Here is a 26,289-nt window from a genome sequence, read left to right on the forward strand (position 1 = left end):
ATAGGCAAATATAAAAGTCTGATCAGTTACAGAGATTGACAGTTATCTATGTATTGTTAAGGCTTTCCAACATCCATTTCACCTGACACTTATAACCCCAATTGTCAGAAATGTTAATTTCTCTATTATCAAGAAACTGCAGTCTTGCTTCTGCAAGGCCCAACTTCGGTACCCACTACATAAAGGTTGCCACGTTTCTAGCTTTTGCTTTCAAAAATTGATTGATGTTTCTTCTCATTTTTAAATGTTTCATATTTTGTTTTTCCGCATTTTAAAATTTATATTTGTGTATTATTGGTCTGTGACTGTAAATAAATGATTTGTATTTATAATCTGTTGTTTAGCATCGACTTAAGAAGTAGAAGAATTGGAATATAAATGTTTTATTTTAAATTTTTTATACTGTAAGCACTCTGGGCAAAATATGTTCTGATTCAATTATTTTCACTCAGGTCCGTATTGAGACAGCAACAACATTAAAACTTGATATCCTTTTCCTTGTGTAAATTATTATGATGTAAGAGAATGCTGAAAACATTTAGATTGGGTTTTGGGTTTTGTTTTTGTTTTAAATCATGAGATACAGGGTTCAATTTTTCTTAACTCAATTTTACCAGTCGATGATTTTGAATTTAGGACTGACCAGTTCTTACCAGTAAGTATTTTATCTAATTACAAGTAAATATTTCAGTTGAAAGGTGGGGATATTTTCATTATAAAAGTTGATATAGTAGTATGTATTGTGCAACTATGAAAGTTTCTAAATTTTATCTTGCTGATTTATAGAGGAAACACACTTTTAGTTATCTATGTCTGATAAATATTGTATATTTAATGAGCTATTATCATTTCAGGTATCTTAAAACTGAATATGAAGAAATATAATTCATAGCAGAGGCATGAGGGACAGAGAATAAAAAAAGAGAAGGAGAAAAACTAATTTTGAAATAGGAAGTGAATCCTAGTAATGTTTAATACGAGTTATAGGATTAGATTTGTGGCAAAGATAGACCAGATATTTCAGATATAAAAGTTACTCTTATTAAATATTTGGGATCAGTAAATGAAACAACTATTTATTAACAGCCAATTTTTTTCTTATAGTACTTGGAATCTATGTTTACGTTGCTCTTTAAACTTCTTCAAGAAGTTAGAGAATGTGACACAAAGATGCATGTCCTCCATGTTCTCTCTTGTGTAATTGAAAGAGTCAATATACAGGTAAATTTCATTTTTTCTTTCATTTTTAAATTCATATTAAACTTAAAAAAAGAAATCAGATGACATTTCCTTGAACTTGTTGAACCACGTATCATTTTAATTTGTTGAATTTTTTAAATAAAAATGCATTACCCTGCCATTAAAGTTCTGTAACAGTTAGAACTTTTTCATATTCATGATTTCTGTTCGATTCCTAAATAAGTAAACAAAATACGTTATATCAAGCAATTTATTTATTTATCATGTTTATATCATATGATTGAGTGAAAAAATAGTACAGCAAAAAACAAACAAACAATATGTCAAACGCAGACATTTTTTAAATGGAGCACATATAAGAGATTCAGTCAGCAATGGAACCACATCAACAATGAATCTCACCAGTCCCCTAAGATTTCCAGGCTTGATGACAAAGTCAGATCTTGAGACACTTCTGGAAAATAAGTTTAAGGTTTAAAACTTATTTTGAGCCCATTAACATTGGTTTGGGTGTGTTTTTCTTAATAAAATAATATGTCACTTTCTATTTTAGCCTGTTTATAAAATCACTAAGCTAATACATTAAAAATGAAATGCAATAAACATAAAATTCTTCAAAAATATAGTAGCAAATTAGTAAAACTTAAGAGAAACCAATGGATTAATATATTTTAGTAGCCACACTACATTAAAGATATCAAAATATCCTAAAGGATACAGTATTCCCATTGTTTGGATTGAAATCCTGTATTTGAGTAAATTAAGTAAACTCATGAGATAGCGTTCCATAGACTGAATTTTCATTGCTCCTTTAAGCTCTGATGAAACAGATCAAATCTTCAGGTATTTTACCTAGCTTTAGAGGTGAAGAACCATTTCCAAGAACAAACAGTCTGATCTGCCTACCCCAAATTAAAAGGATGCAATTCTGTCTTGCATGGTTGTACAAATATAGTACATAACTGAGAATAAGAAACCTCTAGTCTAAGGATCAAAATACATGCTTTATAATATCATACGCTTCCTGTGGTGCTCTTCTCCCCTTTCCTGTTCCCTAAAGAGCTGTTGAAGAGGAGTTATAATTGATAGGTTAAATGTTTTCGGTCAGAAACACCCTCTATCCTGCTGTGGTTTTCTGAAGGAAGTACCACTGGAAATAATTGCCTTGGCCGAAATATTCCCTGATATCCATGCCTCTTATCCATCCTAGAAACAATACTTAGTTCTCAGTTTGAAAGTTCAAGAAAATCCAGTACTGATTTTTTTACACATTATTTATGAATAGTATTTATAACATAATTTAGACTTGCAATAAAATATAAACTTTTTTTCTAGAGCTTCTCTCATAATTGTTGTAACGATGATGCTAATTCTTAGACAAAGCTGTCACTTGATTTTGCATATTGTTTTCTTTAAAAAAGAGTATGAAATTGTTTATTTTCTTGAACATATGCAGTCATGGAATTAAGATGTTAATACAATAAATTAGTTCATTTCTTAATTTTTAGATGTAAGAATTTAGATTCACTTCACTCTTAAAAACAATATTACATTGCTTTTGATTACAGATAAGACCTTATGTAGCATGCTTGGTTCAGTATTTACCTCTACTTTGGAAACAAAGTGAAGAACACAATATGCTGAGATGTGCTATTCTGACTACCCTAATTCATCTTATTCAGGTAAATTCTTCTCTTTTTTTTTCTTCCATGTATTTTTAACTTATATAATATTGATATCCCAGTAAAATTTAATATCATACTAAATATTACAGTGTACCTCAACCTCTAAGGGTTAGCCTAAAAAGGAATGTTATAGGGTTGTTCAGATCCTTTTTTCTTTCTCTTTGCTTTTCTTTGCTTGTGAGATTTTCTTGTGCTGTGCATAGTTAAGCAATAAAACAAGTAAGGCTTGTTTTGAATGTGCACATTTTATTACATTATAATAGCACAGGTAATATTTCTGTGGCCATGGAACAAAAGTAATGTGAGGATAGGGTCAGAAGGTCATTAAGTAGGTACAGTTAGTTCATATATGGGCAGTGACTGGTGTTTAATGGTTTTTAATTGTGATAATCCTTATCCTGGGGACTGCATTATAGTTTATATGAGTTTCTCATACCAAAATTCTAGGAAAAATTGCTGTGAATTTTAGCATTCATGATAGAAGGCCACAAAAGCCAAGGGGGGGGGGGGGAAATCTCAGGAATTACATGCAGATTGCACACACTTGTTCAAGAGGAAAACTCAGGAATTCCTCAAGACTATAAAGATTGTTTTAAAAGGAAACCAAAAAACCCAATACAATAGATTTAGAATATCTTTACTAGCCAAATCATGGCTAAAACTTTTCTTTTGAAAAAAGAAATGGTGGAAAGATTCCCTTTCATTTCTCTTGAAATGTTGTCTATAATTCAGAGAAGGGAGTTTGTTTTAACTTCACCTGTTACAACCTTCCTAGTCTTGCTTCCGTCTCTATATACACACTTTGGAGGATTCTGCAGAACTATTCCAACTTTTTTCTTATTCTAAACTTCTTTTCTTTTGCTTTCACTTCATATTCTTATGCCTTGTATTTCAATTCTTCTGAATCTCAACAAGTTCATCCCATAAGATGAGAGCAGGTTTGAATTCTTTCATGAATCCTCCATTGTTAAGCTTTCTACATTTATGTCAGTGCATATTTCATATAATGTTAATAGAGAAGGCTGCTGAAATAGAAGAGTTGATCTCTATTATGGAAAAATGTAGATCATTATATACTGAATGAAACCTGACCTACTTAGTATTTCTAGTTCTTGAATAGTGGAAAATATGTTCTGCTATCTAAAGTTAAAAGGTACTGATGCTGCATCTAACATCCCTTAATAATAGTTATCAATTCATTTGATAAAATAATTTAATTGAGTGCATTTAATGGGACTTGTATTCCATTAGAAACAACAGATTAGCAATATTTTACAAAAACTTGATATTTATTAATCATTGCATTATTTATCATTATTTATTTGGCATAAGTGGATACTTTATTCCTCTCTCAAACCATCTACCTGTCCAAAATGTGAACATTATTTTCCTCTAAAGAGTGTCCTTTTTCTTTAAAATGAAGGTATATTCTGATTCTGGTCTTGTAGTGCTGCTTCTCCTCTGCTGGGTCATCTTGTGTAAAGTTTCTCCGCTTGGTTTCTCCAATGTAGAACTCTGAACACTCTTCCCTCCATTGAACTGCATGTACTACATTGCTCTTCTTATCTTTTGGTGTCCAATTTTTATCTTTATAAATAAATACCTTAAAACAGGTACTTGGGAAACACCACATACCTATGTTCTTCAAACCCACTAACAAAGTGGTTCCCAATCCCTGGGCTGCAGCCCACTACTGGACTGTGACTTATTCAGAATTGGGCTCTGCAAGAGACAGGCTGTGGGTAAGCATGCACAGCTCCACTCACATGAGCGATGCTCCAAAGGCTTCTCTTTTGAGCCATCACTCGCTCAGTCTGGTCCCCCTCTTCTCCCCCACCTGCCAAGCCACAAAAGTTGGGGATCACTGCACTAACACACTGAGACAGAAGCGTTCCCAAGCTAAAGTTCATACACCAAAACATAAGCGCAATAAAGTGTATGAAGTCTATCACTTCACATTGTTGCAAATGAAATAGGGACAATTAACATGCATACTCTGACCATAGGGGTTTGTTGTTTCTTTTGATTATTTTTTTCTGCAGGGTTTAGGAGCAGAAAGCAAGAATCTTTATACTTTTCTGCTCCCAATTATTCAGCTAAGTACTGATGTTAGCCAGCCTCCTCATGTGTATCTCTTAGAAGATGGATTAGAACTATGGTAAGTCTTTCTTCTTTTTCAAAACACTTAGAGAACATAGTACATATATACCATAAATGATTAAACAAAAGAAAAAGAAGAAAATGAGTAATGAGTAAAAATCTAGTAGATGTGACACAAAATATCAGTAAATAAAAAGAATTTACAATTGCCATAAAATTTTAAACGCTATTATTTTATTGATTAAATAATTAATTGAATATATAAAACTAAATTCATCATATCATTTTGGGAAATGATTATAACTCATAATGAAACTCTAAACATTAATATTTATATTGATACCATCACTGCCACTATAAACAAAACTTAAATTGAAGTCTGTTTTTTCTATTAGGAATCTTTCCAAAATAAGTAAATAAAAATATCATAATATATTAAGATATATGCTAATTGTTATAACAGAAAAGTGATACTTAATGGCTTATATCAGATATTTGGGGAATACGCAGCAACAGCAATTAACAGCATATACCCAGAATAAGTGTTTGACTAAATCTAGCAAAAATGTTTCCCATAAATTTCACATAACAAGGAGAACTTGGATACCTAGAGCAGCAGTTGCCAACGTTTCTGATTCTGCAGACCAGCAGAAGTGGTGGGGAGGGGATGGTTCTGTGCAAGTAGTAGGCAAGTGCACAAAGCCACATTTGCACAGAGTTTTGCACGCTTGCCTGCCACTTGTGTAGCCCAGGGGTCCCCAACCCCCATGGGTCAGGGACCCCTGAGCTAGATTACAGATTTAAGGGGAAAATATTTGAGGTAAAGTTAGTAACTAGTAGTAGTGTTCAAATTTATAAATAATTTGATACAATCACCAGTTGGGATCACTGGGAGAAATCAAGAATTTAATACTGTTTTTATTTACTAATTTTAGTATTTTTAAAACAGTCTACTATTTTCACATAAGAACATGTGCAGGTCTATCTTCTTTTGTGTTATTACGAGGGGAGGGAGGAATCAGATTCTTTTATGTTAAGATTTGGCTGGTATGATACTCATTGTTCCAGTACAACCCGTTTGCCATTAAAAAGTCTGGCTAGCTCTTTCCTTCCTGGCTTTTTCATAAAAAGACATAAACAGGAAATTCAGCAACTGAGGACAAGATTAAAACAAATTGAGAGGGATATGGCCATAAGGGAAGCACAGCAGGAAATAAAGGAGACAGAAACGATGTATCACTGCTCAATGAGCAGTGAGCCCAGCTATAGCATAAAGAAATGAATAAAGAAAAATCCAGGGTGATGGATTAATTTAGAAACCACAGCTAAGACTACATTTGAGTAGCCTTTGGGCAGAAAGAGCTTGTAGCTAATCTGTTCTGGTTTTCAGTACAAAATGATCCCTCTGTTATGTACAGTCAGATTAATAAAAGAAGGCACAAGGAGGCAGCAGAAACTGTGTTATACCCTCTTTGAATGGGAATACTCTGAAAAGGTATTTTTATACAATCCACAATAATAAGCATGTAACTTGGAAATTATTTGTATTTTGGGGGGAAATTGAGCAATATGAATCCCTTTATCTTGAGATTTTAGATAATTTATACTCTTGCATATACTTGATTTTAGGGTATACTTGCTCCTGTATGATTTACATCTTTTGCTGATCAGTTTCTTATTGTACCTCTTGATTATATTTACGCTTATAGTTTAGATTTTGAAGATATAGACAGTGTAAAAAAATAAAGGCCCACACTTAATTTATTGACTTTGCCTCTACAGGCTGATTAACCTCAATTAGGATTTGACCTGCCGTATAATTAATGGAGCTTAACAGTGTCCCTTTCGGTATAATATGTCTCCCCTGTGCAAAGAGACAGTAATAAATTTTGTGGAAGAAAACCTTAGGAAAAGCCTAGGAAAATTATTCAGGTGCATTTTAATAGTAAATGATTTTCTGGAGCAATTTCAGTTGAATTTTTAGCTGAGATTTGGTACTGGAATTGTTTTCATTGATTTGTGAATAAACTATACCACTAATTGGATGAAAAGTTGTATAGTCAAAATCATAACATTGTTAAATGTTGCAACATTTTGGCACAAGGATGGAGGGGGGTATGTGGATGGAGAAGAGCATTGCAACTTTAGTCTTCCCTTCCAACTTCCCTTTGAATTTGTGGGGAAACCAGCATGGAAATTTGCAAATGGTGATCATGTGATCACAGTGTGCTTGGCAAGTAGTTGTGAGTTCAAATGGGTTGCCAAGCACCCAGATTGCCATCACATGACCACAGAGATTCAAGGACTAGTCTTAACCACATTAATTCAGTGCCACTGTAACAATTTAAGGACTATCTATAGTTGTTTTTTAAAGGTACAGTATAAAGTAATATGTTAACAAATTACTAAAAATAAAAATAGTATCTCTCACTGCTTTTTATCAGTTCACATCCTTACTGCATAGGTATATGAAATTAATCACTATTCAATATACTGTGACAAGAAAACTTCATTTTTAATAATATACTTTAGTTTCTAAGAAAGATTCTATTATTTATTGTTATTTTGTATGTATCTATAGGTTAGTAACATTAGAGAATAGTCCTTGCCTAACTCCAGAGCTGTTAAGAATATTCCAGAACATGTCAGCTCTTCTTGGTAAGCTATCAATATTTGAATTTAATCTATTCAGATTCAAAAATTGTATAATATTTTTTTCCTGTACATAATAGTTTTTTTTTACTTTTTTCATCTAAATGAAAAAAGACTGATATAATGGCTAAAGACTGATATAAGGTATTGCAGTATCTGAGAGATAAATCAATCCTAAAAAATTTAAAGAATTCTGTTTCACATGTATCTTGCATGTTCCATTGACTCTATTATTGCAAAATTTTAATTGTACAATAAATACTCCATTAACTACAATGTATAGCATCAAGGGGAAAGATAATAGTGGTATATTTATTGCTTTTGTATTTATATTTACCATATTTACCAAAATTTATAAGTTATCTTAAAAGTGATTACTTGTTTTATAAGCATTATTGAGCTGTGATCTCTTCACTTATCATAAAAATATTAAATAAAAATATTTTGGAGATTTTTTGCAGAATGTACATATTTGACCTTTTTAAGATGTATTTTTTTATTTAATAAACAATTTATCTTCTAAATATTTGAATGAATTATGCATGCATACATAAAGTTTCCACTGTTCTTTTAATGGCACTGTAATAGCCTTTTCAATAATCACTAATTAGTAATTAAAACCACTGTTTTCTGAGTAATTTCCAGATAGTATAAATTGTGTCTACCTAGATGATTTTAGAATAATTTATAAGAATATAATGGTTATATAGGTAATACTTGACTTAAAATAGTTCATTTAGTGACCGCTCAAAGTTACACTGAACTGAAAAGCACTGAAAAAAGTGACGTATGATCATATTTCGCACTTATAACCATTGAAGCAACCTCATTGACACATGATCAAAATTCAGATGCTTGACAACTGAACCTTGCAGTCTCCTGGGGTCATGTGATCACCTTTTATGACCTTATGACATGTGAAGTCAATTTGGAGGCCAGATTCACTTAATAACCATATTATTAATTTAACAATTTCAGTGATTCATTTAATAACTGTGACAAGAAAGGTTGTAAAATGGGGCAAAACTCATTTAACAAGTTTCTCACTTCGCAACAGAAATTATGGGCTCAATTGTGGTTGTAAGTTAAGGACTACCTATATTATAGAATATTTCCTAAAATCGTGTTAACTTAAGTGGTATTAAACCGCAGTAAAAATGCTAAAATCATCTAATGCTCATTTTCTAGAATTAAGTTCCGAAAACCTCCGAATTTGCTTTAAGATCATCAATGCTTATCTTTTTTTATCTTCATCTGAATTTCTTCAGGTATGTATCAAATCAAATTCAATATTATGTATTTTGTAAAGCTTGAATTTTCTTGAGTTAATCTTTTGTCCATTCTACTAATAATTACTTCATGGAGTATTGTAATAATTAGCTCTACTTTTTTTTATCATGTGCTTTATGGGAACACGATGAGAAATAACATTGGCCAATATTTTATTGTACAAATATGATAGAGAATAGATGTCACTTTATCCCTTACAATAGCCAACTCCTATCTTCCCCAAATTCTCCAGTAGGTGGAGATATCATCAAGGCATCATCCAGGCATGGGTATGACTCCGTCAGGATCCAATACGACTGGGTCTACAAGTATTAAAGCCACGCCCACGAAGCTCCTCCCCAGAAATAGACTCAGTCGATCCTTCGATTAGCTGTGTTTCTCTATCTCTCCTTGCTAATTTTCCTTTCAATTCTCCAGCTGTACTTTGCATGACTAAATGGCTTATTTAGCAGATCTGTAGCCAGTCCTATATGTTGGGGAGCAAATCAAATGTGATCAAAAAAGATTTCATTGCGTCTGCTTCCCTTAACAGTTCTTTATTCAAAATGCAAGTAATCCTCGAAAGAAAGACTGTAGTTGCATTTTGAATGCAGACTTGAGATACGCATGTGATTTGAAAACAATCAGTAGAAAAGATGTAGTTTCATCAATTATATAATTAAAATTTTGGGCACTAATGATCACGTCAATTAATATCCTTTTTTGTATTATTACTATAGTTAACTTGAAAGTGGAATTTTTATTATTAAGGTCTCTGTTCCTTCAGTTACAGCATGCTTAATATTTGGATTTCTTCCTTTTATTATAGTATACTGTGTCTAAGACTCAGTTAAATGTTTTGGCATCATTGGCTTTTCAAAGTATCATAGCAGTTCATAATGACCTGGTTTTATCGTTGATCGACTTCCAGGTTTATAAACTAGCTTCATTTAGCAAGATTACAAGTGAAATATAAGGCTTTTAACCTACTTCATTTTTGTATGCAAATTATTGTAAGTGCTAATGACAGTCACATGTACTCACCTTCCTCCAATGTAAAAACTGAATTAAAGTTATTTTAATAATTATAATAGAACTTCTTACAATCTTACTGTTATTTCTGTATGCTTCATTGCCTATCCTGTTAGCTTTATTAGAATAGATGAGACAAATTAGAATTCAGTTGACTATGAATTTTATAGTCCTCCTTCTTCCCTGGGCCTTTTGCCTTTTGGAAAAGTTGTTTCTGGAAATCATGGTGTTCTAGCAATAACCAGTTGGCACAGAGGGATGCAATTGAAGAGATAATGAATGAATTGTCCTTCAATGAGTTCTTATGCAACAGTGCATAAGTCTAACTTTATTGTATCCACCTGTTAAAGGCAAAGAAATGTTGGAGGAGGAACAGTTTAAAAATAATTCTTTTAAAGCAAATGAAAGTAAACATTATATTATAAAATTGTGTTGGATATTAAAGCTAGAAGACAAAACATCTTCAGCTACTATAAAATGATGTTAAAATTATAATTATTGATTTAATAAATGCACATCTTTGACAATTAGTATGTCATGACTTAGAATAATTTTTCTAAGCAAATTGACGACAGAATTCTACATTAATTTTTATTCTAGATTTATTCATCTGATCTCTGCAGATCATTTTGTGAGATCTTAAAAGATGTAACTACTGAAGGTCAAGTTCAAGTTCTGAAGGTAAATAACTGACCTAATTTATTGTTGGGATGTTGTAATATGTAGAATATTTTTAAATTAAATGCAGTTATAAACTTGTCATTGCTTACATTTCATTATCTGTTATTAAACAAGCATTGCAGATTTTGTAAAAGGGTACATGTGTTGATACTCCTTACTCAATTAACTCTACTTCTTAGTCAAATTAAATTACTATTACTAAATTATATTTGTTTGTTTGTTTGTTTATATCCTGCTTTTATTATTTTCATAAATAACTCAAGGTGGCAAACATACATAATCTTCATCCTATCTTCCACCCAACAACAAAACTGTGAAATTGGTTGGGCTGAGAATGTCTGACCCAAAGTCATCTACTTGGCTTTCATGCCTAAAGCAGAACTAGAACTCACAGTCTCCTAAGTGGTGTTGGACTGTAAAATTGAAAATAAATGAACTCTTCTGATGAATATTACACTTTCTTCATTCCCCATCAAATTGGTCTAATCAAAGAGTCACCAAAAGTCAAGCTTAACTCAAGTGTATCAGTATTGTTTTATGCCATATATATTATAGTGTACTAAGCATTTTCTTCTCTGTTGATTGAAACTGGAGACTATTTGAATAATTAATCTGATTAATATCTTGTAGGTTGTAGAAAATGTATTCAAAGTGAACCCAGTGCTGGGCCCTGAAATGTTTCAACCTCTTTTGCCATCTGTGGTTCGTGGAATTATACAGGGGGAGGTAAGGTGTGTTCCTTAGTTAAAAATTAAAAAAACTACTGAAAAATTTTAAATACTTCCTGTATAAATTTATATTCAGTGTTAATTACTGCTAACTTCATTTTTTTCTTTTTTATTACTATGATGATGAAGTCAGTTTCAGTATTTATGGTGGTTTATAGCAGTGTTTTTCAACCTTTTTTGTGCAAAGGCACACTTTTTTCATGAAAAAAATCACGAGGCACACCACCATTAGAAAATGTTAAAAAAATTTAACTCTGTGCCTATATTGACTATATATAAAGTATTTTTCCCACGGCACACCTTACACTATGTCACGGCACACTAGTGTGCCGCGGCACAGTGGTTGAAAAACACTGGTTTATAGAATGGCTCTGTATACAATACTTTTTTTACTACTTTTAAAATCAGAGTTAATATATAGTGCAAAATTATGGAACTAGTGTATTGCCATTTCTAGACCTTTTAAAAAGTTTTCTCACTTCAAATAGCTGGTATTTGATCATGGGAAGTATTGGGAAATGTTACAATAACAACATTTAACACTTTTTCATCCACTTGTATCACTTCACAATACTGTCCCATAAAATCTTTGCACTGAAGAGTGTTGCCATTGAGAATAACAACAATGAGCTACTTGTTTCTACTTAATAGCACATTTTAAAACAAATCCCTCCATCTCACAAACAACTATAATGTATAAAAAACTTGTTTTTAAAGAATTGTTGTAAAATCTTTGGCCCCTTTGCTCACTTACTGAACTCAGTGGTATTTATTTTGAGCAGGCATTCATAAAATTGTTATTGAAAATGCTTGGAAAGGATGGAAGCCAGAGAAATAATAAAATTCATATTTTCTTGATATTCTAATAAGTACTTATATTGCAGTTTTCTCATATGGTTGAGCCGAGGTGGCACAGTGGTTAGAGTGCGGTACTGCAGCCACTTCAGCTGACTGTTATCTGCAGTTCGGCTGTTCAAATCTCACCGGCTCAGGGTTGACTCAGCCTTCCATCCTTCCGAGGTGGGTAAAATGAGGACCCAGACTGTGGGGGCGATATGCTGACTCTGTAAACCACTTAGAGAGGACTGAAAGCCCTATGAAGCAGTATATAAGTCTAACTGCTATTGCTATTGCTACCTTAAAAATGCCAATGTACAGTAAATATACAGTGCTGCAAAATTGATAATGCAGTAGGACAGCATGCTTTTATCATTTTCATACTTTCTCACTGATAGGAAAGCTAAAATGAACTGTTTATATTTCAGAGATACCCAGTTGAGATGTCAACTTACCTGGGAGTCATTGGTAGAGTCTTGTTGCAAAATAAAAGTTTTTTCTCATTGCTCTTAAACCAGATGGCTTGTGAGTTTAACCAAGAAGTAAGTGAATTATATTTTATACCTTTTGTGTATGAAAGACATAAATTGACCAACATTTAAATTATTCCTGTCAGAGCAAACTTTTTCTTGGCACTGGAAGTCCTTTTTTTTTCTCAATAAGTGCATTTGAGCTAATATTTAGCTTGTTAATTGAAGTTAGAGCAGTTTTGAGCAGTTCAATTTATTATCTTCACTGATTCATTTTCTTCTCTCTCTCTTTAGTCACTTTTTAAATGTTGTTGGCTTAATCATAAATATGATACATTACCTTTTCTTTTTTTAATTTTGTATTTTTCACTTTTTATTCTTTTTTAAGTTTAATTTATATTAGATATTACACCTATAATATTTTTAAATAATTTTGTGTGCGAGCTTGTATGTCTATGTATATACCTTTTCAGAGGATTTTTGACTTCTTTGACATTATTCAGTGGCTTTTCATTCAATCTATAAAAAGGCATGGTGTAGATCTTGGATAGCATGACTTCTTACTCATTATCTATTTATTTAGGGCCAGAAGAAGCTAGTGAGGAACTTAATCAGCACATTTAAAAAAAAAATTACCATCACAGTAGTTGGAATAGTAGCTGTCCCCTGATTCCCTCCATCCATTCTGGTTTTGATCCAGATGGAAGGCCATTTGCCGCAGCTGATTTCTTAATGAACAAATTCAATTTCTCATTTCAAAAATCTTTCATTAATTTTCCATTACTGTTCATCATAATTTTTACAGAGGTTCCAGTAAATCATTTTAGCAACTGTATATTGTCATTTATAATCAATTTATGTGATCTTGCATGGTCTACTGTTTCTTCTTCTTTGCAAAAATATGAACTTTGAATCATTTGATGATTTTTCAATAATACTCTTGATTGCATTAGTTCAAATAACTTGCTCCTTGGTAGACAAAATCGATCCAATGTTTTTAATGTTGTAAGCTATTTTTAATGTTGTAAACCATTTTGTCCCCTCAGTTTTTGGTAGAAATTGACAGTGTACTGTTTTTTTTTTCTTGCCAGCATTCTTTTTGTGTTTTTACTACATTATTTTTGATACTTAATTTGTTTTTCCTATACATTTAGTAAGTTCCATTTTTTATTGCATTAATGCTTGTTCTTAACTATCTTTTACATAATCAGCCAACAAACACCTTTCTTAAACAATCAACCTCTGTTTACCCAAGATTTTCTGTCCTTCACTGTTTCATTATTTTTCCCTATAAACAGTGAAATGATTTTACTGACACCAGTTGTTTCCGAATATTTGATAATCCAGCTATGTGGTAATGAATCAAACACCCTTTTTATACTCAATCAAGATTATATGTACCGGTAGATTGATGTTTGCAATTTGTCAGAACTGTTTTGTCACTTAAGATATTGATATTTTGTACCTCTGCTTTTCCTTTTCTACTGCAAGGATGGTTTCTTCTTATAAATAATCTTGAATATTGTCTGCTATTATGTAATTTAAACATGGATTTTAGATTATAGATAAGCATTATAAGCCTGTGATTTCCTGGTGTTGCCCTTTTGGCTGGGTCTTTCTGAGTCAGTCAATATTTATGCAATATTTCATTGAGCTGGTTTTTAATTGGATGTAAGTTAATCATATATTTGAATCCCAAAACATGCAACTGATACTCCCAGTTCAATCCTTTTCAGTTGTCTTAGACAGATGCTGTTATTTTTCCATTTCATTTTTACTAAATTCTAATTCTGTTATCCATCTAGCATTTTTATTATAGTCTTTTTGAGTTTCTCATAGATTTTTCCAAACTGAATTGCCTTCTTTTTGTTTGGTTTCCATTTTTAGAATCTCTTTGCCATTTATGCTTTAATAGAATCGTCTCTAGTCTGATTGATTTTGCTTTAATTGATGATTCATACCTCATAGCATTCAGTTTCCACAGCTATTGCTGTTGTTTGTTCCTTTATGATTCCCAAAGCTTCTTCAATTTTTGAATATTTTTTAACTGATTTTTTCTTGATCCTTACATTCTTACATTTTTTGCTGTTTCCTGTTCTTTAAATTTCCTGCATCTGATCTTAATTTTTTTAAATCTTGGTTTCCAATCTGATCTTCCAGGTTGGGATTAAATAGGATTTTGCTTTTGGTTTTCTAAATTCAGCATCCAGTTCTTTTGTAACTACACTTCTGTACTGTAGGCAAACTGTTTGGTTGGTTCAATATTTCATTGCAAGCATACAATTTACATCTTCATTATAGATGCCAGGTGTTTCTTGGGTGCACTTTTGATGATGGCAGTCTTTGTCTTTCTACTGGTAATTCTGTGTATGCTATAATTTTCTCTTTTAATTCTCATCAGGAGGGTTTTTTTCTTTGCTGACTTTTTCTAGTTCTGTTGTTATTACTTCTTCTATGTTATTTCTGTAGTTCATATCAGCTGTTTTCTTTATATTTGCGATTGTTATCTGAGTTTCTTTTATAATTTTACTATGTTTTGGGTCCTTCCATTTGCTACTAATATTAGTATCTGTATTCCTTCTTTTATATGTTCATAAGTAATTACTTATGAAGTGATTTGTTTATTGTGCCTCAAATTTTCATTCAGTTGTACATGGAAATCTATTTTTTAAATATCTACCTTTTAAAAAAAATCATTATATTTTCCAGTTTCTATTTCCCAGTGGGCTTAAATTAATTGAATATATTAAAAAATTATCTCAGTCATTTTCTGTGAAATGTTTAGTCATTAAATAATAATGAACCGGTTAATTTATTTAATGTTTCTATCCAGGGAAATTCACTTTATTCAGCAAGGATAGTTTAGAAGATAACTCCTGCTTAGCAATTATTATTAAAGAAATAGAATCAGATATTAGGCTTTTCTTTTAAGAGTTTTCAAAATAATTTTAGAAAGGATTATGGTAATAAATAGCTTCAAAAATATATACTTTATAGAATGTATGTTGACACATTCATTTTTATTTTGAATTTAGATCTCTTATGTAGTTTATTTTCACATATGCCATACATAGTTTTGTCCCCAGCCGTATGCGTTTTATTTATAGTGTTCAAAATTATTGTTTTGTATTTTGGAATCCAAGTTAGTTGATTATTCTGTTGGCAGAATTACAAAAACTCTGAAATATAAAATTATATTTTTCATTGTATTGCAAATAGCTAGGTTGTTTATCTTGCTTATGAATGAGATTTTTACTTTGTTTTTTCTCTAGCCAGACCATCTCCTTGGTCACATAATTGAAATGTGGGTTGATCGCATGGATAATATAACACAGCCAGAGAGAAGAAAGCTTTCAGCTTTGGCTCTGCTTTCACTACTGCCATCAGACAACAGGTAAGCAACACTTTAGATTTATTGGTTACAAAATACAGTGATCAGTCAAGCTTGTCAAAGTGCAACTTTCATTTTTGGATTTTCTTTTATTCAAATCCTCACAAATTTGTTCTCATATAAGCTTAAATATACATCCTTTTAGGTTCATGTATGAAGTTATTTGCACAGTGCTTTGGATTCTGACTCCTGACTGATAGTGATATGTAAATGTTTTAGTTTCATCATTATTTTTTGTTGGCCATAGAAATAAACAGTTAAACAAGTTAATACAAAACAAACTGAAAACTACTGAAACTCCACTGAAATTATGGATGATTCTGATTCAGCTTAAGAAAAATAAATTCTTAAGTATGAAAGTCATTTTGATTATTGTAGTACAGGTAATCTTCGAGTTACAAATGTAATGGAGCCTGTCAATTACATTCATAAGTCGAGGATCATAGGAGTAAATCATGTAACTTGAACATGATCACTCCCTGCTTTCGCACATGCATTCGCTAATCGAATGCATGGGTTGTTAAATGCACAAGATATTCTCCACAATTGGTGGAGACAGCAGTCACATAGGGTTAACTCCACCCAGTAACCAATAGGACTGAGTCTACAGATTATAAAGCCCTCCTCCTTGCTGCTCATCCCAGCTTTTAGACTCGGCCAGTTCTGGGCTGGACGTGTAGTTGTATTACTCTGATTAAATTGCTCTTTCTTACTAATTGGATATTTCTAAAACATTCAGCTACATTCAGGCATTCTGAAGCCTTGCTAGTCTCTTTTCAGCCAGCTTCCCTGGGTTCTAAAATCTCCTTTTCCACCATAGGTTGCTGGCTTAGAGCCTGTATCTCTAAAGCTTAGAGAGCTAATGATCTCATTCCTCCACAGGGTATAACCCCTCATTCCACTTTTGGTGCGGCCACATCAACAGCCTGGGCTACTCAGGCTTCAATGGAGGAAATTTGTAGGGCGGCCACTTGGACTTCTCCCATTCCCTTTATCCGCCATTACAAGATAGACCGATTTGCTTCAGCTGAAATGACTTTTGGAAGGAGAGTTTTACAGCAAGTCCATTCCTTGGACTCCTCTTTCACGGGGACCGGATCCCTCTCTTAATGCTTCCCCCTCCCATCCTGCTGTGTTGGATTCACCTTGCAAAGATCTGACTCCTCTCTGCCACTCCTCTCTTTGCCTTTGAGAGAGAGGCAAGCAGGACGATTTGGCTTCCAGCATTCAGTTGGCTTAAATTGCTTTATACGCCGAAAGTGAAATGTTCGGGGGGCAGGGGTGATCTCGTGTGACTTCAGGCACCCATTGTTTGAAAAAGCATGAGTACCTGAAGTCATGAGAGATCACGGTCCCCAGAACATTTCACTCCCTGCATGAAAAGCATTTGCAAGCCAATCAGACTCTGGAAGCTATACGATTTTGCTCTCAGCCTCTGATCGGCTTGCAAATGCTTTTCACGGCAAGGCAAAAATGTTCTTGGGACCATGATCTCGCATGACTTCATGCACAAATTCTCTGCAAACACAAATGGGTGCCTGAAGTCACGCGAGATCATGGCCCCCAGAAGATTTCACTCTCAGTGCGAAAAGCATTTGCAAGCCAATTGGATGCTGGGAGCAAAATCATTGTCCTCTCCTCTCCCTCAAAAGCAAGGAAACTGTGGCAGAGAGGAGACAGAACTTTGCAAGGTAGTTCAATGTAGCAGGATGGGAGGGGAGAAGTAGTTGTTGGGAGCGGGGAAGGGAATAGGGTGAATGTTGCAGTGCCTCTATGGTCATTCATAAGGTCGAATTGACGGCAACATTTGTAATTTTGGGACTTTGTCATAAACACTTGGGTGTTATCTCACACACTTCAAAAGGTCACTAAGTGAACTGTTGTAACTCGAGGATTACCTGTATTGGATAATAGCAGTAATAGAGTTAAACCTAGATACATAATTTTTTCATCCATAAACATATTTCCACATTCTGGTGGAAATAAAGGAAATATATTTTTGCTCAAGAGATTTTCCCATCCTTCCAGATCAGAATGTTGTAGACCTTAAGCAGCTACTGAGGAAGAGGCAAGCCCAGTAAGAAAAGATTGTTGTAAATGAAAAATAAATAAAATTAGAGTTTCATTACTAAGGATTAATAGATTTAATATTTTTTTCTCAGAAAGCCTTAGATTCAACTGGAGAAGTCAGCTGCATTCCAGGGCTGGCAGGTAGAATAATGGCATATGGGGAGCTATTTAAGGATTCTCTTCATATCCTCAGACTCTACAGATTGAATAGTAGTTATGAGATTTGGTCAATTAAACCCACAGTTTAATTTACTGCATCTATATAAACAATGGCAATTGATACAGATAATTAAACTGATCAGCAAAAAAAAGTTTAATAAATGTCTAATTTCTTTTTAAAAATTTTTTAGAAAATGTTTATGCTTCCAACTTAATTAACATCTCTGGTTGACTTAAAAAATACAGTAAAATAATTAAAACTTCATAAAAAATATGAAACATTTAAAAGAGTTAATATTATGTATTAAATATTGTCTCAACTCCCTGAGCTTAATGCATGCTTCTTGGCCTATTGTTGCTGCACTTTCTCCAATGTTATTATGATGACTCCCTGTAGTGAGATATCTAATATCCTAGAAGAGGGAAAGAGCATTCAAAACTATCTTGGTACGATGCAGAACTTCATTGAAAGTAACAAAATAAAAATTAATAGAGAAGTCACTAAACTTAGGAAACAAAAATTAAATGTATGGGTATAGAAGGTGGGGGTGGGGCTATCTGGTTGGTGAAGACACTTGGAAAAAAAAATCTCAGTATAGCAGTTGATTGCAAACTGAATATGAGCCATCAGCGTAATATGACTGCCAGAAAGGCAAATGAAGTTTTGGATTACATCAACATAATAATTTACAAATCACAGGAAGTAATTGTTTGTATTCTTATTTTGGTCATGCCCCATTTCAATTACTATATCCAGTTTTGGAGGCCACACTACAAAAAGAATTCAGAGAAATTGGGATGACCTCAGAGATTATTCAAGGATGAAGCCACAAGAAGGATGATCAGCTGATTAGAAAATTATCACCGAAAAGAGAATGATCTAGTTATGTTTAGCCTTTTAAAAAGTCAGCTGAGAGGAAATACAATAGCACTTTCAAATATTAGAAATGATTCCAAGAGAATGAAGTAAAGGTTATGTTCTCTTTTATTCCAGAATTGCTGGAAAATTAATTTAACCATAAGAGGTGAAGTCTGACTAAATGCTAGAAAAAACTTCCTAATTTTAAGAGTGTTTCACAAACCCTATGATGGGATGCATTCAACTGAAGTCTCTGTGCTTTAATTTGGATTGCTATTCTGATTAGATTTGATCCTGGATCTAATGCTTAATTGGTCATTTTTCTATGTGTCTCTATTGTGTAAGTACCATATTTTTCGCTCCATAAGATGCACTTTTTTTGCCCCAAAAAGTGATTGGAAATATCTGTGCGTCTTATGGAGCGAATATTACATCACAGACTGGGCCGCGGTGGTTTCCTATACCTGGGGGTTGGTGCGGCGACAGTGACAGGCAGCAGTGGCGAACGATGGCGGCGACGGCAGCTGCTCGGCAGTTGGATCAGCCTCCCAGAATATGGCTGATCAGCAACGGAGATCCAAATCACTTCCAAAAAAAAGTGATTCCACTTTCGTGATTTGGCCACATAGGATAGAAAAACTGGAGAACTTCCTCACACATCTCAACAGCCTACACCCCAAAATACAATTCACCATGGAAATAGAAGCAAACAACCAACTTCCCTTTCTGGACGTCCTAATCTACAAAAAACCCAATGGCTTCCTAGGACACACTATCTACTGGGAAAAAAAAAACACCGACCGCTACTTAAATGCACAATCCCATCACCACCCTGCACAGATCAACTCTGTAACCAAGACCCTCATCTCCAGAACCGAACGCCTACCCGACAAAGATACCACCTGAAAACTGAATTACACACTCTCAGAAACGTATTAATCTCCAATGGATTCCAAAGAAAAACAATTACCAACCTAATCCAAAGGGAGACTCCCCCCAATAACCAAGACACAGAACAGGACAATGGCATTGCACTCCTCCCTTACATCAAAGTCATCACAGATAAAATCAGCAAAATTCTCCACAAAACACAATATCAAGACAGCCTTCAACACTGACCAAAAAATAGCCAACATCTTAAGAAACCCCAAAGACAAAATCTAACTAGAAAACCAAGGAGTCTACAAAATACCATGCAAAAATCTGCCCTGCAATATACATAGGACAAAGGAACAGGAGAATAAATGCACGCATCGCAGAACACAAGAACGCAGTAAGAAAAAAAGAAAAAAAACTTCCTCCCTTTTCCAGCACCTTAAAGCTACAGGACATGAAATTAATTTTGAAGGTTAATCTCCAAAACAGAACATTTCAACAAGAGAATAATTATGGAAGCTATCGAAATAGAGAAACACCCCCACAACATGAATAACATGACGATACCTTCCACCTACCAGACATCTGGAAGCCTGCCCTAGTCAACAATTAACGAGACCCACCCACCACCCAGGCCGTTACAACACGAAACAACAATAGACACACAGCCAGCACCAATCTACCAATCATGATACAACCACACAACCAATCATTCCACTTACTGAAACAAAGCCAGCACTCCACACACACACCAAGATTTATAGAAAGACGGCACCTCCGATCACACTTTAAGCCCAAAACCCAGCCTGAAGATGGCAAATGAGACCTTGCTGAAACGTTGCCAAGACAATCTCAATCTTATATATATATGAAATCATGGAGTAATAATTGACTGGATCAGGCCAATTAGAGGACCTTTTTTGTCTTATTGTAGCACAACACTTCCTCTTCAAAAAGAATTTTAAGAAATCAGTTGTCTTATCTATTCAGCAACATTTGTTAGGACTACTTCATATTCAAAAACAGCACCAGTCTGAGATCAGTACCGCTAATATTGTGGAGCTTTAAGCAATTAATTTCTGAAGTTATTTGATTCTGTTGCTCTGGAGGAAACACATTAGAGGCAGCTTTGATAGTTTTCCTTTATAGTTATTTTGGCGTTATTTTCTTAGTGTAAAATTTTGTCTCCTTCTGAAGCAATGTAATTATTTTCTGGATGCCTTGGGGAGTGCTTTTTGCTCTGATCCCATAAAGTGGACACTTATTTATTTGTACTTCATTCCCCCTTGCTTTGAAAAAACAAAAGCAGCAAGCAAAGTATAAAGAAAAGTGGAAAGCTTCTATGGTTTATAATGCTGTCATATTGGCTAAATAGAAGGTGTGCTGCCTGGCGCAAGGGAAGAAAAAGCAAAAACACAGACTTTTACAAAAAATCTGGTGGCAGTGAAGCAAAGCCAAGGGCATTATGTATGTGGCCACAGATCAGCAATTGATTCTTTTATAACTATCATTTTTGCTACTTATGGCCATTTCTTCTATATGCATTCACGCATTCTGCATGGATCATAACATTTGTTTTAGTAATAGTTTGATTTGGGGGGGGGGGCTTTCTAAGTTTGAATACAGTGAAGTATTTCTTTCTCTGCTTATAAGCAATTGGTTTCACCATTTGCAAACACCTTACATATTTAATTGCTCTTATATTTAGATTTGCTTCAATCTATTCAGTAGTTGGAGAAGAAAAATATATCAAGTTTAGTTTTAAAATAAGTTAGAGATTTTTTTTCCATCAGCATTTCAGAACTGCAGATAAAATGACTTCCTGTCTCTCAGTTTCCTGTATCCATGGTAATTTGATTTCAGCCAGTCATTGTAGAGGAGCCGATGGGAAGAATATTTCCTGTAGGAACAATTGCAGGACTGGTAGGCAAAGTGAGAAATTTCAACAGAAGGAAAATAGTTAACTGACAAAATGAGCTTCATATTCTGGGTGAGAATTTTAATATATTTTAAACATAGAATACTAGAAATGTTGTTATGAAGGATGAGTCATTAAAGTCATTAAAGAATATAATTTATAACCTAAAACATAACTTATCTGACAATTTTGTAACAACTTTTATATTCTGTTTAAATAATGCAAGCATTTAATTTTATCATTAACCATCTTTAAATATGGTAAATGTAAATTTAATTTAAACTATAAATGGAATAAAGTATAATAAATTTGGTAGTCCTTGACTTACAACAGTTCGTTTAGTAACTGTTCAAGTTAAAATAGCATTGAAAAAGGGACTTCATTGTCCCAGGGTCATGTGGTCCCCTTTTGTGACTTTCTAACAAGCAAGGTCAATGGGAAGTTAGATTCCCTTAACAACCAAGTTACTAACAATAACTGCAGTGATTCACATAACAAATGGGGCAAAACTCACGTAACAAATGGCTCACTTAGCAAGAGAAATTTAGGGTTCAATTGTGGTCGTAAATTGAGGACTCCCTGTAGCACTTCTAAATAATTGTACGAGTAATAATGATAAAAATAATGAGCTATGAAAATTTTGAATAAGCATTTTTTAAACTTTTTTTCCTGATAGCGCAGTCAAAGATGACTTGGAGAGTCAAAGCCTGGGATATGTATCAACTTCATCACTTTGAGTCATTTTGGCATATTTTTATTTGTCTTCTGCTGATGATAATCCAAAAGGATATATTTTGTTGTCCATCAGTTTGCCATCAGTGTAGAGGCAGACAAGTTGACTGTCGTAATTCAAGTCTTTCTTTTATTCCAAACAATTTTTCACAGAATACTTCATTTTTGTACTTAAGTGGCAACAATATATCACACATAAATCCCAATGCACTGATAAGCCTCCAGCAGCTTGTTGTACTACACTTGGACAATTCTGGCATTGTATATGTATATCCAAATATCTTCGCTGAATTGAAAAAATTATGGTATCTACAGCTGAATAATAATTATATAAAATATTTGTATCCTGGAACATTTGAAGGACTTTCAAATCTTCATTCTTTATATCTTCAGAATAATGAAATTGACTTTGTTTCCGAAGGATTATTTGGTAACCTCACTTCCGTTCATTATCTAATGCTGCAAAACAATCACCTCAGGATCCTTGGTAGCCGCATTTTCTTTGGCATGATTAATCTTCGAATTCTGAACCTAGCAAATAATAAGATTTCACAAATATCAGACAGAGCATTCCAGGACCTTGATAATCTTACAGACTTGCACCTTGAAGGAAATAATTTAACATGTGTGCCATCCACAGCATTTCTACTACTGGGGAAACTTCAAAAACTTTCATTGTCACGAAACCCTATTGTGTCAGTTCCTCCTTTTGCATTTAAAGGACTTAGCAAGCTTGAATATCTATTTTTAAAAGGTGCAAAAATAAACACTATTAGTCCAAATGGATTTTCAGGGCTAGTCAATCTTAAAAGGTTAGTTTTAAGTGATAATAATTTAGTAAACATCAATTCCCATACTTTCTCATTGTTGGATCATATGAAGTTTTTGCATCTTGACAGAAACAAAATAATTGATATTTCAGGTAATACTTTTGGAGGAATAGGATCATCTTTGAAAATACTTGATCTATCTTTCAATAATCTTACATTTTTACAGCCTATAGTACTCAAGCCTTTGATTTCTTTAACTCATTTACAGGCAAATTACAATCCTTGGGATTGTAGCTGCAAATTACAGAGATTGATGAATTGGCTAGCGGCTTTTTCTATCTCTGTGAAACTCCTTTGCCAAAGTCCTTCCAGTCTGCATGGAAGATATATGAATTATGCTAGCTTGCATTTGTTCAAAAATTGTTTCAACAGTACAAGCCTTGAAATTTTCAAGAACAGTAAATCTGCAGGAATCCAGCAGAGTTTTACTACTTCATTAATGGCACAGAATATGTACCTCACAAGGAATACAGTTCAAGAACAGTTGAACTTCAATTCAAATGCAGTTACATCATTGGTAAAAGCATCTTATACATCTGCTTATCAAAATCTCGAAGAAAATTCTAATAGGAAGTCAAAACAAGAACAAATAGCAACACACAAGCTACCTGTTCATTTTACCATGGAAGAAAATAAAGTACCATCTCCGGAAGCTGTTTCTGTATCATTTAAAACATCACTAATTTGTTCACAGCAGGTAGAGAAACTAAAGCAGGCTTTTGACATTTTATTAATCTTTTTCATTTTGGCCTGTGCTATGATCTTCTTTTTGTTATACAAAATTATTAAATTGAAACAGAAGTACAATATGCAAAAGAACTCTGACAATGCAATAGAATACTATGGCTTTTATCAGGCTGGTAGTTACAATGTTACAGTATCTCAGAACCCGCTGGGAAGTTCTGAATTGAATCATGTTGAACTTTCTAAATCAACGGCCCTTGAAAACCAAGCACAGGTTATCTTATTTGAACATTCAGCACTGTAATACATTCATCACATTTTTTTCTTTTCATGTGTATAGAAGGCACCAGTAGATGAGTTTTGTAAATGCAAGTTTAGCTACTGATGTTACGCTGGGAGGTTGAAATGCAGCTAATATTTTTTCAACCTTTACCTTTTGTTCTAATTTTAATATCTGCATTTTATTGATTGTAACTATGTTTTATCTATAATTACTCAATTTTAATTGATCTGCCTATAGCAATTATTAATCATTAATGTTATTTTATATTTAGCATTCTGCATAAATTTTATATTGGATAGATTTTTTTAACTGTTCGTTACTATTGATAAATTCCTAGAAAGAATTTCATATTACCAGCTATTTTGGATACCATCATAAAGCTCTGCAATATTTGTTAGATAAGACAGCTTTTATTATGAAATTATTGCATAAAAATTACATTATCTGGAATAAACAATATTCACAAGAAAAATTATTTATTCTGGTTTCAATCCTCATTTCCCTCTGATAGAAGTTCCAAAGGAAGCACTTTGCATATTGGAGGTTTTTGTTTGTTTTTAATAGTCCATAGCACTTCTGCTAGAGGAGGCAGCAGCTGATTTTATCAACTTCCTCCCATGTAATTTTTGTTGCCCTATGAAAAAGTTGGTGGAGGCCAAATTGTATAGGTATAGGTATAGTGTATGTCGGCTCCTTGGTGCTCTCTGAGTTTGGTTGTTTTCTTGCAGACATTTTATTACTCAACTAAGTAACAACTTCAGTGCTAAAGGAGGGGGTGCTATTTGTTTGTATACAAGTGGCTTGCCCTATCGTGGTGTAGGAGTGTACAGTATGGTATCAAAACTGTAGAAAACAGAAGGAATAAGAGAAAAGAGATTTAGTTTGAATTTCAGTTTCTTTCAAAGCATATCCTTAGACTCAAAGAAGGAAAAAATCTTGATGTGGTACATGGAGTAATTATAATCTTCCAGGAACTCTACTTAAAAAAAACAGCAATATGTATACATCTACTAATGGTGCAAAGCAAGCATTGTTTTTATATACTAGAGTGCCTTATGGCCCTATATACTGGTAGTTCTAGTTCAGAGGTGGTATTCAGCAGGTTCTGACCTGTTTTGGAGAACTGGTAGCAGAAATTTTGAGTAGTTCACAGAACCTGCAAATACAACCTCTGACTGACCCCACCTCCATCTATTCTCTGCCTCCCGAGTCTCAGCTGATTGGAGGGAATGGTGATTTTGCAGTAACCTTCTCCTGGAGTTGGGTGGGAATGTAGATTTTACAGTATCCCCTGCCATGTCCACCAAGCCATGCCCACAGAACCAGTAGCAAAAACGTTTGCATCCCACCACTGTTCTAGTTATGAATTTTTAGAAAATAAAAATGATCCATGTTGCATTTCATTGATTTAAAAGTGTGCTCCTATTATTCCAAGAAGAAGAAAAATAATTGGAAAGGGAAAGTACATCCAGGAGTCATAGAGAGATGGTGAATAACTGCCTAATTCTGGTAGATGTCTGTTGTTGAGTTACACTGATTTGAATTTTAATATTCCTGAGTATTGTCCTGCTGTCAAAATGAAATATATATTTGAGGCTTGCAGAGTCCTTAGCTTTATGGATTACATAGGGAAGAGTTGAGCAGGATCACTGGTTAAACAAAAACATGTTATTAAACATACGTATGCCAATGTGACTGGATTGTCAGGATAGATTGTATTACACTTGTGTAACAAGGAAATAATTGCAGCCTAACTTTTTTATAGTTAGATTGTAGTCTATTTAGTTATCATGTGTGTTCACTCTATCTCTGAATTGCAACTATTTTCCATGT

General features: G+C 33.6%; 2 protein-coding genes across 3 annotated transcripts in view; both read left to right on the plus strand.

Annotated features, from left to right (window-relative positions):
- IPO11 (importin 11) overlaps positions 1-26,289 on the plus strand; it is a 60,366-nt gene that overhangs the window by 27,832 nt on the left and 6,245 nt on the right. For both annotated transcript variants that reach the window (XM_014053967.2, XM_087715553.1), the window contains 11 exons: positions 453-486; positions 615-655; positions 1,105-1,221; positions 2,769-2,882; positions 4,928-5,043; positions 7,567-7,643; positions 8,826-8,905; positions 10,539-10,619; positions 11,250-11,345; positions 12,613-12,726; positions 15,927-16,048. In XM_014053967.2, the coding sequence (XP_013909442.2) occupies positions 453-486; positions 615-655; positions 1,105-1,221; positions 2,769-2,882; positions 4,928-5,043; positions 7,567-7,643; positions 8,826-8,905; positions 10,539-10,619; positions 11,250-11,345; positions 12,613-12,726; positions 15,927-16,048 (992 nt within the window). The remainder of the gene's footprint in view (positions 1-452; positions 487-614; positions 656-1,104; positions 1,222-2,768; positions 2,883-4,927; positions 5,044-7,566; positions 7,644-8,825; positions 8,906-10,538; positions 10,620-11,249; positions 11,346-12,612; positions 12,727-15,926; positions 16,049-26,289) is intronic.
- On the plus strand, positions 17,821-24,797 carry LRRC70 (leucine rich repeat containing 70). The gene is made up of 2 exons (XM_014068830.2): positions 17,821-21,999; positions 22,604-24,797. The coding sequence occupies exon 2, from the start codon at positions 22,615-22,617 to the stop codon at positions 24,475-24,477; it is 1,863 nt and encodes a 620-aa protein (XP_013924305.2). The 5' UTR covers positions 17,821-21,999; positions 22,604-22,614; the 3' UTR covers positions 24,478-24,797.

This window comes from Thamnophis sirtalis, unplaced genomic scaffold (assembly GCF_051295495.1).
Source record: "Thamnophis sirtalis isolate CommonGarterSnake01/CBP01778 unplaced genomic scaffold, rThaSir2_p1.2 scaffold_5, whole genome shotgun sequence".
Classification (NCBI taxonomy): Eukaryota; Metazoa; Chordata; class Lepidosauria; order Squamata; family Natricidae; genus Thamnophis; species Thamnophis sirtalis.